General features: G+C 46.4%; 1 protein-coding gene and 1 pseudogene across 2 annotated transcripts in view; one reads left to right on the top strand and one right to left on the bottom strand.

The window, feature by feature from the left end:
- Nucleotides 1-12390, bottom strand: part of LOC126534410 (organic cation transporter protein-like) — an 82453-nt gene extending 70063 nt beyond the window's left edge. The window contains exons 1-2 of one of the 2 annotated variants that reach the window (XM_050181694.3): nt 11680-12390; nt 7725-8048 (exon numbers count right to left, since the gene is read on the bottom strand). In XM_050181694.3, the coding sequence (XP_050037651.2) occupies nt 7725-8039 (315 nt within the window). In that variant the 5' untranslated portion in view covers nt 8040-8048; nt 11680-12390. Of the gene's footprint in view, nt 1-7719; nt 8049-11679 lie in introns of those variants that run through there. The other variant, XM_072289203.1, reaches the window with a different exon arrangement.
- Nucleotides 425-606, top strand: LOC126534968 (U2 spliceosomal RNA; annotated as a pseudogene).
- Nucleotides 12391-12803: the final 413 nt, after the last annotated feature.

Raw genomic sequence — 12803 nt, 5'->3', positions numbered from 1 at the left:
CTGGACACATTGTCCATGCCAAGCTGAACCTGCCGTTTACAGATTGCCAGGTTACAGGACTTGAAACCCATATACACGTTATCAACATAAGTAGAATAAAACATACCTCGTGGAATAAACGACTGTAACAAAATTTATTTTTGCAATAAGGAGTCATGAGCCACTCCACTCTGTAAAAGTGAATGACCACCGAAACTCTTGGCACTCAACACAGAGGTGATACAGAAGTCTTAACAAAGGTACGAACTCATTTACCGTGATTTTTGTACACATTTGTGTTGACAAGGGGACCACCACCCCGAGGAGCAGGAAGAAACTAGAAACGCGTGACGTTTCGACGGGACCGCCACCACAGGAGAGTGGAAAGAAAGGAAAGTAGATACGCAAGCGCTTGGAACGCTGACAAAGAGAGGGCGGTGCGAACGTAGATTTGGCCGACGCAGGTGTGAATGTAGTATCTGTTCTTAGCTTACTACAAGGTGCCAGTTCTATCAGGACAAAGATATTAAACTTGTTTATGCAAGTTGGCGGAGTGCTTGAAGCCTGCTTCGGCTCCGCCGTGGGTAAGCTCGGTATTTCACTACCTGCAGAATAGGCCCACGGTTTTTACACATGCTGGACAAAAATGCACGCAACCCTAGCCATAAACAGCATCGCTTTAAACAGGGTGCACCTATGTACTTAACTCCGTGGTACACCAGTCTCCTGGATAAATAACTTGGACAGAGCATTGCCAACTCTAACACGGAACGTATGGCTCAATTAATTCCTTCTATTACGTCAAGGGAACTGACAATCTTCAAGGCACCTATTTTTTTACAGCGCTGAAAAGTTTACCGGTGAGAGTGCCTAGTCATCACGTGGTAACGCGGAAAACGACACGGAACATTTTATCAGAATTTTTCGATGTCAAGTGAGCATGTAGTCGTCCACTGGAAGCAGGCTGGAAACAGTGAAGAGTGAGCGATAGCGAGTATAGGCCGGCATTAGTGGGAGGCAAATGACAAGTGCGGCTGTACCTGTGAGAACGCATGATTTCGCCTATCAAGTCGATGTTCCTGCGATTCACGTCTTCCAAAGTGTTAAAGTATTTCTGCGATAATAACTACGTGTTTTCGTGGTTTCCTGTCCCACTGCTTTGGTATTTAACCAATCAAGACGAAATCAATCGGATCGAAAACAAAACGACCCTTTTACACGTGATACACAGTTCAGCGTGTTGCCGTGTCATGCGTGTGGTTTTGGTTTCCGAAGCATAGAATAAAGCGCATGTGTCTAATAATACATCACTTGCAATTTTAAGCAATAATTACTTTGTACTTCATAGCAGCCGCTTAATGCACAGTAATCTCGTAGACTACATCTGAAGTAACAAGACTTCCCCGACAAGCCACGCCGCTTACTGGTTTCTGAGACTTCCTTTGCCAATACTGCCCGCGCAGCGGGCACGTTCGCGGGAGTTTTGGGCCGATCCGCACGGGCAGTGGCCCTGGGTCCGACAGGCCCGGGGGTTTGCTGGCCCTCCTTTGCGGGCGACGGAACAGCGCTGGCTGTTTCAGTCAGGGGGGGCTGATGGTGTGGGCGCCGTCACTCTCCGTGTGACTTGGGCGGCCGCCGAATTATGTGGTGCTGCCCCCCGGAGCGCCACATCGGTATAGGAAGAACTGTACTGATTGTTTGAATAGAAATGCTTACGTGCATCTAGCCAAGACAAATTTAATTTCACTTTGAGCTCCATTATTTGTTTTTCTTTTTTCCACGAGGGGCAGGATCGCGAGTAAGCAGGGTGGCCTCCATCACGATTGGCACAGTGGGTTGCTGAAGTACAAGCGTCTGAAGAGTGTTCAGTGGAGCTACACTTAGCACAAGCAGCACGCCCTCTTCAGGTTTGCCACCTATTCCCAAAACGCTGACACTTGGAGCATCGATGCGGATTTGAGATGTACGGTCTAACATGAAGCTTACAGCAACCGGTTTCGATTTATTGAGGAAGATTGCTGGTTCCAAAATTAATGATTATATGCCTGGTTGATATTTATTTTTCATCTCGCCTTATTTTTGTCTTTTGCACCTTGACAACGTTCTGTTCTGGCCATCCTTTCAGTAGTTCACTTTCGCTAAGTTCGGGAAGGTAATCTTCCGAGATGACACCATGCGCTATTTTCATCGACCTGCGTGGGCCTACTGAAACGGGAATGTCCTCAAACGCTACAAGCTTAGACAGCTTGCCGTATTGTGGCTTCTTCGAGAAGAAGATCGCCCCTTCCCATCTTTGTTACTTTATAACCTGGGCCTATTGCTTCAGTGAAAGGTTTGGCTGCAAGAATTGTTAAGATCATTCGGACTATCTTTCGTGCTGACTGTGAACAAAGTGGTTTTTGGGAAAATACTCTTTCGGTTGCATAAGAAAGTTGAACGGTATATCGGTGCGCCCCTTCTTCAGGGACTAATCAGGGAGTGGGGGAAAAGAATTTGCTATACAAAGTTCGAAAATTCGGCGGCGATGGTCGCCACCCACCACCGAGCCCAGCAAGGGGCGCTACAAGGTTGGGAGAAGACGCCAGCAATGCATCGCCGCTATAACCTAATATAAAATATCCAAGGCTGGATAATTACACCAGGTTAACCCTTGCCGCCCATAATACGAAAGTGAGAGGAAGTGAAAAGAATACAGGAATTATGAAAAGGCGATAGAGAAAGACGAAGATTTGAGAGGAAGAGGCGACTGCCGATTTCCTGCAGATGGGTCAGTCTGCAGGTACCGTCTATGTGAAGTTGAGGCCAAGAGGTATGTTGCCTTCGGCGCGAGGCCTTAAAGGTCCGAAAACCCGGCATCGGCTCAACCCCCCGAATCCCGCTAAGACACCGCTAAGACACCGCTAAGACACCGCTAAGCCGCGCACGGCTACACGCGGGAGGGTCCAATCTTCATGTTCTCGGGTACGTGGTGTCGCAACACACCAAACGCCTGCTGACGCAGACGCCCCTGCGGGGCAAGAGCAATCATTTGTTTGTGAAATGAATTTCTCTGCTGCGTCAATGATAAAATCTGCAAAATGAGCTACTGCGTCGTCTATAATAAATTACCTGATAAAACATCACGATAAAACGTCGATCCTTTAAAATATTCCCATTTGACCGAGGCTAGTTTCCACCTAGGGGCATGCGGAGGAGAGTCATGTGGTGTAGGTTTAGGGTTACTGGAAAGTCGTCACGTCCGCATGCATTTTTGAGTGCATTTCATTCTAATCAGCGAAAAGAGGAGTCAATCGACAGATCTTTGATAAATATGAATTATAAAAAATAGTATAATAGGTTGCCTACTTCTTACTATAGAGACATGGACCGGAGTTTAGTAAGACGTTTTCTATCAGCCGGCCTCTCGTGCCGCACTGGGAGTCTCCCCAAAGATTGTGATGGGTTTTAATATCACCAGTGATCATGTATGGTTGCGGGAGCTGGTCAATGAGGCTTTGAAATTCTGTTTTAGTGAGGTCATAATCAGGTGGTATATAAATGCTACACATAGTTATAAACTTACTGAAGAGAATTGCTCCCACAGACACAGCCTCAAGGGTCTGGCGAGGAAAAACGCTGACAAGAAACATATTTATCTACAAGAATTACTACGCCTCCGGACGACGCCGTATACCATGCTGGCGGTCTCTGCAAAAGATGGCGTAATCCCTCAGAAAGTTTGTCTGCTAATTTGAGATGCGTTTCTTGAACAGCACCTTCGGACTATATTTATAAAGGAGCTATTTAACGTCATCGAGGTTATAGAGAAGTTCCCTAACGTTCCACTACAATGTTTACGTGTCCGTAATGAAAAGAGGTTGGCGCTGTGTATTTAGGGAATGTAAATCACCTTGAAAAACCCCTTGTCGAGCCCTGTGATGTGGGTGTTTTTTTTTTTTTTTTTTTTAGCGATCGCGGAAATGTCGCCGCTCCAGGTGCTGGCGGAGCCGTCTGGCTGGTTGTTGCGGCCATCACCTCTTGTGAACAGCTGTGCTTGACGTGAATGCCTCGACACGTCGGACGTAACCTTCAAGGTCGATGGCCCTTTCTGCTGGGCGGCGGAGCAGCGTTAACTGCAGCCTCCGAGGGGACGGCTCGCTTCGTGTGGGCCGGAGAGCCGCTGGAAGTCATTGTGTTGCTGCCCCCTGTTGTGCCACATCGGCCGAGCTGTTCTCCCGCAGGTACGCACGCCCACGTGGCTCCTTGAATGGATACGTTCTCTTCTACTTTGATTGTAACTATTTCTTTATTTTCCATGATGGGCAGAACCACTACTATGCGGCGCGCTTCTCATCACAGTTCACACAGTGGAGATAGTTTTGACATGATTCAAAGAAGTGTTCGTTAGCACTGCATTTTGCACAAGTCTGATGGCCTCGGAATATCTGTGAACTGTGGCTGAATCGCTGGCACTTTAAGCATCTCAGAGGATTTGGGATATACGGCCTGACTCGGATCTTCACGTACCCTCTCTCTATAGTGTCGGGCAGGTTGCTTCAGCCAAATGTATTAGGTGTTTGGTATAGACCTGCTTTTCGTCACGAATGATTTTAATTCTATTCACAATGATCACGTTGTGGTCATTGGAACCCTCTAGAAGTTCGGCTTCGTCAATTCCATACGATCATCATCGGAAACGACACCTCTAATTGTGTTCAGGGTACGATGTGGGGTAGCTGTCACCGGGCTGTCCCCGAATGAAACTAGCTTAGGGAAGATTTTCATGTTGCTTTATCACGGAGTTCTCGAAGGAGATCGTCATCTTGGATACTATATAGCCCGTACCAAGAGTTTCGGTAAGAGATTTTGTAACTACGAAAGGTGAGATCATTCTTACTGTCTTATCTGGTTTCTGGAGATGAGTTACATAGTATCACGGAAAGCTTTCTTTTTGTCGTCCAAAAAGCTGGAACAATTCATCGGTGCGCCCTCTTTTTTTGAGGGCCATCAGGCAGTGAGGGCAAGGAACCAGCCATAGGTAAACGTGTAGTTTTCGGCAGCAACGCCAGCCACCTACCATGCACCCCTACATGGGGACGTTCCAGGGCGTGTAAAAACGCGTCCTGCAAACTCCAGCTGTAAGTTACCACTGTAAACAAATATGACATAAGCTAGGTTGGCTACTCATACAAGGTTAACCCTTGGTGTCTGGAAGATCGGAAGTAATACACAAGTGAGTAGAAGACAGAAAAAATGGAATGTAAGAGAAAAAGACGAAGATTGAAGGAGAGAACAGGAAAAGCCAACTACAAATTTCCCCCCGGGTGGTTCAGTCCGGAGACCAACCGCCTGCGGACGCAGACGCCCCTGCGAGGTGTCTAAAGCTACTAAGAGTTGGTCTTCAACAACGAATGCGCCCCGCAACTAGATTGCGCAAGAGCACGTGACCTTTGAAACTACGCCTCTTTATCGACGACAGAAGTCCCACCACTATCGACCCCAAGAGGAGGCGAGAGAACCAAATAACGTTGTTCACTGTAAAGGACTGAGGCATCATGTGGGAAGTCCGGGGTCTAAACAAAGGATACCTGACTCGGCAAGCCTCCGCCAACGACTTCCGTGGTACTGCTACTTCTGTACTGCGCGCCGGCAGGGTGGGCTCACAGTGCCCCGGTGAAGACGACGCTAACATCTTGAGAATGACTGCGCCATGCTACCATATGGCTGCCCGCCTATTGTTACACAGGATCCGACGTTGTGACTGGGCAACAAGCGGTTCATGCCAGGTTTCCAGGTGCGTTAATTTCTTTCAAAAACACTAGACAGCAAAACTGAATCAGTTTAAACTCATGAAACATTCTTTCAAAACTCGGTTTTCGTAAATTTTGAGGTAATATATTGAATATTATAAAGAAAAGTAAAGGTAAGCTATCACTTTTTTTTAAATGTCGCGCATAAACTCTTTGGTCTGCGCGCCAATACGACGTCGTGGCTTTTAAAGCACTTTCTCGTATTTGCGTCATTGTGGTGCAGTAAACTAGCTGGAAACTTCCCAAGTTGTGTCTTGGGATCCCTTATAATACTATGCAGCCCATATATGGCTGTAAAGGCTTACTAGGCCCAAGCAGACGCCGTTAAAGTTCATGTAGTCACGTCGAATAGGTCCGGCAACTTCAGGGCGGAGTCGCCACCCATCTTCCTTTTTCCCGTCTGTTCAAGCGTACCAATCCTCCCCTAACGGTAAGAGTGTCTTCTTCTTCTTCTTGTCGTAAAAGTGTATCTTATTAATACAGCTCAAATAACTTTGTTTTAACTTTGCTTTAAGGGGTACTGGCATCACATTTTCGACTTCACATTTTTCCGCTAAGTAAAGGCTTTAGATCACGAAGCCGTATAAATAATACTGTGAAGTCTCGGAGTGCCCGCAACATTTTACAACATTAGCTTTCCGATGACCAGTTTTCGTTTCACCTCTCGATTTGTTTTCCAGAAAGGGTGACTAGATGCACATGACCTACGTCATCCGCTTGAACACAGTAGCATTATAGGCAGACTTAGCCAACTTAGGAGGTTTCACGTTCCTCTGACGAAAAATATGGGCCTATTACGAAGGCAGCGAAGTGTAGCACAACGTCTCAAAGTGTCAGTTATCATGAGGCAAAAAGGCGAGAAATTGACGCGAGACAAGCATGCGCGAAATTATGACCTAATATTTAGAACACTGAGCTTCTGTGCTAGAAGATGGAAGTTCAATCCTAGCTTCCGTCATGCAATTCTTTGCAGCATTATAGGCTGGCTTTCAACTACCTTGTAACATATGTAGTTTAGAAGAACTTGTTGGGCGAGGTGGTAGATATTAGGGAATATTGTTTAACTGCGCGAACAAACGAACCACAAAGACAGCAAGGGACATGGACGGGCGCCCGTCATTGTCCCTTGCTGTCTTTGTGGTTCATTTGTTCGCGCAGTTAAACAATGTTCGCTACTTTGTAACAAGCAACAGAAAACTCGAAGTGTGTTCAGCTGATGCGAGCGCGTGACATTGTGCACGAAATCGTAAGTTTGCAAGAGAAACCAGGTATATAGACGTAACTTTCATAACTGCCAGTGTTCGAAGTCGCCCGTGACGCGCGCGGTGCTGCCAAGACGTCACAATTATCACATTCTAAGTTAGCGGTGCTACGTTCTCGTCTAGTATTTATCAGAAACTAATTATTGTAAAAGGACTACAGAGAGAAGGAACAATATTTGACAGTTGTATTTCATTCATTAAAGCTTCACTTCAAAGTACTTAGCTACAGCCATTTGAACGCGACCTCGACAGTTGCCGCCAGAATCCCCGGTTGAGAGAACTAAAATTCAGGACAAAGAGAGATCTGATCTGTTCTCAAGAGGTCATGTAGAGCTGTAGAGATTTTTGCTCTGTAAACTCCAAACGGAGAGCTCTACTTGTGTGGCTTGGTCTGGGTGCTTGAGAACAGAACGCTATAGGTGAAAGTACGACAGTGCTGCCGTGTGCAAGCAAGATAAACGATGGAACATATTTTAATAACGTGTATTTTTTTTAAACACAAATGCACGAGGATAGTTCAAAGCTTACCAGAACCAAATGGTGCTTAAATGACGCCTGGGGAATAGCAATATGGGAAATAGAGAGATAAACAATGGCTGTAGAATTAACCGAGAATGCCGGTCTGTGAAGCAAGAATGAAATTTACAGAACTTTTAGATGCAGCCGGTGAAAGTAAGTTTATAACGCACCATACCTCTTCAGTGACCGTTTTGCCATATACACTGCGGTCGTAGACCCAGGATTCGCACGGTTCGCTGGCATTGGTTCCAGCTAAGCGGAAACATTGCGCCGTGTTGTTGGTCCATATTTGGTGACCGCCGTCGCTGGATGTCGCCACAGTCTCATTCAATGCGTCGGCACAGCGGAACTCAACTGCTGACGGTGCCACGAACACTGGCATCATCAGGTTCCACGTGACAGGCAAGCCTCGGATAAAGGCGAACACGAAGATGACCACATGACAGCGGGACAGCTTGTCCAGCACGGTGTCCACTGAGGCGGCAGCCATGTGCAGGCACTGAAACAGACGACGGCAACCTGGGGTTATTTACCATGCACCTAAAAATCGTTAGAAAAGCGCTTTTGCATTCCACCGCCGACGAACCATGGCCTTTAACCGAGTCCGCTAGCTCACCCTCAGCCGAATGCCAGCGGCACTGAGACACAGCACAGAAGTATCGCGCTATGTACAACTCATACGTCGATAGGTGAGGATGTGATATGTTTTTGCGCCTGTGTTCAGCGCCTTACCTCACACTTCACCTCCAAACCTTCCCCATAATACCATACGTGACGCGAAAGCACGATGATAGCGCCACTGACGCGGTGGCCGCGAAATTAGAGGGAAGTTTCGCCGGAAGTAGCAGACTTACACATAAAAAGAAAGTTGTACATTTGACACACACATAAGCAATGCAAAATGACACCAACCTACTTATAGGTGCACACATGGCCCTGTTGAATTGACCAGCCCGCCGTTCGTGGTCATAAGGGACCGCCGCATTAATTAAGGTGTACAAGCCGTTTTAGAGCTATAATCACGTGGCACAGGTGGTACAACAGCACAAAGTTACGCCACAAGGGGTGGCAATAATGACACTTACAAAATGTACAAATACCACTACAGCGATTCTACCTTAAAAAATAATTAGGTGTGCATTGCAGAACAGTGAGCTTGTAAACTCGACGCCATCTATAGAGTCCAAAGCTCTACGCCCTCTTCCGTGCGCCAACTCGGAGATAGCGGGTAATAAAGCCGAGACCTCTGCAACTATGCAACTGGTTCAACGCGGTCCCCCAACCGTTTCGGTAGCTTAATGGCGATGACGCGTTGCTGAGCGCCAGGTCCGAACTCGGCCGGAACGGAAGAACGCTCCAGTACCGTAAATTTGGTGCACGCTAAAGAACCCCGGGTGGTCAGAATTAATCTGGTGCCCAAGGCCTCTGTGCAACGTTCTTCGTAAGGCTCTCTGGAAATTGGTGGACGATAACCAAGACATTTTTTTTTCAACGCGGTCGTAACTCTACAGTTCGGCAGGCGGCGCGCTTACACCAATATTTATATGCGCATCGCGTGCCGGTGTTTATCCACGACCATTCGGGTTTTGTTTTCTTTGTTTATGTGTTTAGTTTTTTTTTTCGTTGGTTGTTTTTGTTGGAGACTCGTTATGCCGTTATTTTCTATTGATAATGAAAGTAAGGGAACATAGCGAGGAATACAAAAATGACACATAAACTTGACGCTCCTGGCGTAACGGCCCTGGTGTTTCGCTAGAGCAGTGACGGCGCCGCCAAGGCGAGGCGCTTCTTCGCAATGCTTCAGCAAGTGCTTGCAGGCACTTCGTGCTGTTTCTGTGACGCACATACGATGTGTGAAAAAGACAACACGAGTGCTGGTTTTCAACACTGCGCACGTGCCGCATACGCTGTACAGCGTCCAAGTCGGCAGGTGCCCAAAGCCCCACCGTTCTGATGTCCCGTCAAGTAAGTAGCACAAGTCTCAGTTTGAATATTCCACATTGCTGCGACAATCAGTTGCCTCGCCTGAGTTTTATGACCACGTACCACGCTTTCGCCACGGGCGCTCGCTGCTTAACTTGATTCTGTATGAGTAGTTCGACAATCTAGCGGCAAACAAAATTTCCCATCATCCTTTTTCAAGGCTCATCCCTTCACTGACCGTTCTTCCTTGGTGTTCTCTCATACTAAAAAAAAAATTCAGATTTTATTTTTTGCGTGTTGTCAAAATAATGTGAAGGTTCCGAAACGCGTCTCCCCACAATTGGTCCCAACCGCACCTTATTAAAGAAAACTTTGGTTTTACATGCCGAACCCAAGTTATCGTTATGAGGCACGCCGTAGCGGGTGACTCCAAGTTAATCTGAACCCAATAGGGTCCTTTAGCGTGTGCTTAACTAAGTACACGAGCGTTCTTGCGTTCATGAAAAAGTGTTCAGGATAGAACGCATGAGCCCGAGGCACGTGGCCCGAGGTCAGTAGCGCAACGCTACAGCCACTAAGTCACTGCGGTGTTGAAGAACAAGGACACATTGACACTGTGCAGTTTTCACGTCTACTATAGTACTGTTAACTCATAAGTGTGCACGTAAGAAGCGCCACAATAAAATACCCCCTCCCCTCCAAACAAAGCAAAGACAAGGAACATAGCCGTGCGTTGCTTAAGTGGAATTTGTCTGTGCGGCCACATAAAAATATGGTCATCATTCTTTTTTCCGCTTGGTGTGTCGCGCACCACCGTTCTCGATGCCTTCTCTTCCAGACATGTAAGCAAATCGTGATGCCATGTAAGCTACTACAAATTCAGCAAAATGGCAGAATTAATGCACGGCACCCATTTTTCATAGCACTACATCACGATGACACAATCTATTTAAACACGCAGCACTTTCTTTTCAACCGCTGCCTTTTAGAGAACGATACGAGTGCAATGTACAATGCTCGTCACAGGAACGGTCGAGGTAATGTAGAACCGAAACGAAGCTTCGATTGTTTTAATATCATGTAAAGTGAGCTTCTTCCCTTCTTACTTCGTTGGCATGGCAGAAGACGTAGCATAAACGACCTTCTGGCTGCCCTGATCAGTTATTGAATTGAATCGTTATTTTATTATTGTGGTAGTTCCATAAGAACAAGAACGTGCAGGACACCTTAGGACTTCATTCTTGTGCATTTCATGACTTGTAGTGAACTGGGCGAGTTGGAAAAAGTTCATCGTGAAGCAGGGCAATGAATGGACACGGACGAGAAGGGACGACACAAGCTCTGTCTTTGAACTGAAACTTCATTAAGACATCATAAATGTATACATACGGCGCCACAAACCAAAAACAGGTGAACAAACGAGCTAAACTAACAACAAAACAAACTAAGCACGTGTCGTTACATAATTTCAAGTATGTACACTGACCCGGCGTTAAACTGATAGGCTGTTGACACGCACACATCCGCTCGTGCTTCTGGATACGATAAGCTCCAGCTACCTCACGTGTACGCTGATCTTTGTCTGATGACGATGCCCGTGTTTGCGAAATCCGGTCAGCAACACCAGCAACGACAATGACTTGACAAATGGGAATTTGTCGTCTTTTAGTGAGCTGCACTGTTACTTCAGGCGGACATTCGCGCATCGGCCGGTCTGCCCAGTGAACAACTTGTGACATGAAAACGACATACAAGGCGCGAAGACGCATATTAGTAAACATGCACTAGCCTCATGACCTGCCCTGCCTTGAAATTTTCTTTGAATGGCCGCACATATATTGGTAAGTTCCTTTTTGACAAAAATACGAGGTGAACGTCGTATCTACTGGCAATCTTTTCGAGACACTTCATGCAGATGTGATGTAACTACGTATTTGCGCTTCTTAAGAGCGTGGGTAAGCTGCTCGGTGCACTTTTTTCCAGCGGCTTTTATCTTTTATCCGTTTCCCTTTGTGGGATGCTACGCAATCATCACATGCGATACTAGATTAAGCCTTACACTGCTGAAGCGAGCCTTGTGCAACGCGCTCTCTCACGCGGTATTCTGTTTCTTTTAAAGCCACCGCGCAGACAGTAGCAAAGCGCAGAAACCTGATGCAATACGTCACAAAAAGCGCAGCTTTTCACTGTATAAAAGGCCCACTCACCTCGTTCACGTCCAGCCACAGCCTCGTCCGTGATCGTAAAAGAACGTGCGTCGCTGACGACCCGGTCGACAATACGTTTTATGGCTGCGCTCCTTGGGGCACTTTCTGTGCTGTCGTTTATCTAAACGTTATCGCCAGTCCTTGGTTTGTAACAGAGTGAACCTTGATTCAAAGCTAGCAGAACAGAATGACCCCGTTTCTGTCGTCTCTAGATCATCAATGCGGACGGGACTTTGAGTGGCGGCCAGGCGAAGGAAAACTGCAAAGTTAGGCAATGAATCACAGGGCGAGACGAGACACGAAGGAAACGTTGTTAAAAAAAAAATAGAAATGTGCGACGCCCACGGATTTCGGTAGTCGGTTTAGGCAAAGCATAACAAGTGATCCCGAAGGCTGGCTGCGTCTGCTTTTAACAGCTTTGGCAGCTTTGCAAAAGCGTTTACGTGCCTGTGTAACTGCACGTAATGCGCTTTTACGTTGTATTCGTTCGCTTGCTTCGTAGATTGCATTGTGCTGAATTGGTAGGGCTGCCTCTTGGAAAGAATCATACAGATACACTTTAGTGCCTGCAAACAGGTCCTGTGCCGCCCCGTTGCAAGAGCACGTGATCGATTGCAGGCGGCATTCACCGGAGTGTCCACACGTGCTCATCTCGTAAGGCAAAAATTTCGTAAATAGAGCGTTAAGCATGGAAACAGGAATTGAATCATTCTGATCCAACCGCGAAGCTCGCAAGAAGTAATTTCTGTCAACAAATTTAAAAAATTGCACCTCTTCCACAGCATTTTCCCAAACAATTTTAACCGGAAAAAAAAAAAAGCTTTTGGGTACGTGAGGGCCATTTGAATTTTACCAAATAGTGGAAAACCATTTTTTAAGAAAGTTCAACAAAAATCAACCGTTATGCGCATTCTTTCAAAATTTGCGTTTTTGCGTTCTCTCGACATTGTTCTTTCATTATAAAACAGTTTAAGAAAACGACTTATTGTTTTTTACTCGTTAGCCCCGAGGTTAAAATGCGCAAAATATAACGTTTCGTGGAAAATTTTCAGGAAATACGGTCAGGGAAGAAAGTCTGGAACTACTTTGATAGAACATGCCCTAAACTTTACGAAAATTTCATT

This window comes from Dermacentor andersoni, chromosome 7 (assembly GCF_023375885.2).
Source record: "Dermacentor andersoni chromosome 7, qqDerAnde1_hic_scaffold, whole genome shotgun sequence".
NCBI classification, from domain to species: Eukaryota; Metazoa; Arthropoda; class Arachnida; order Ixodida; family Ixodidae; genus Dermacentor; species Dermacentor andersoni.
Note: the sequence above shows the minus strand (reverse complement) of the source record. Positions and strands in the feature narration are given on the sequence as shown.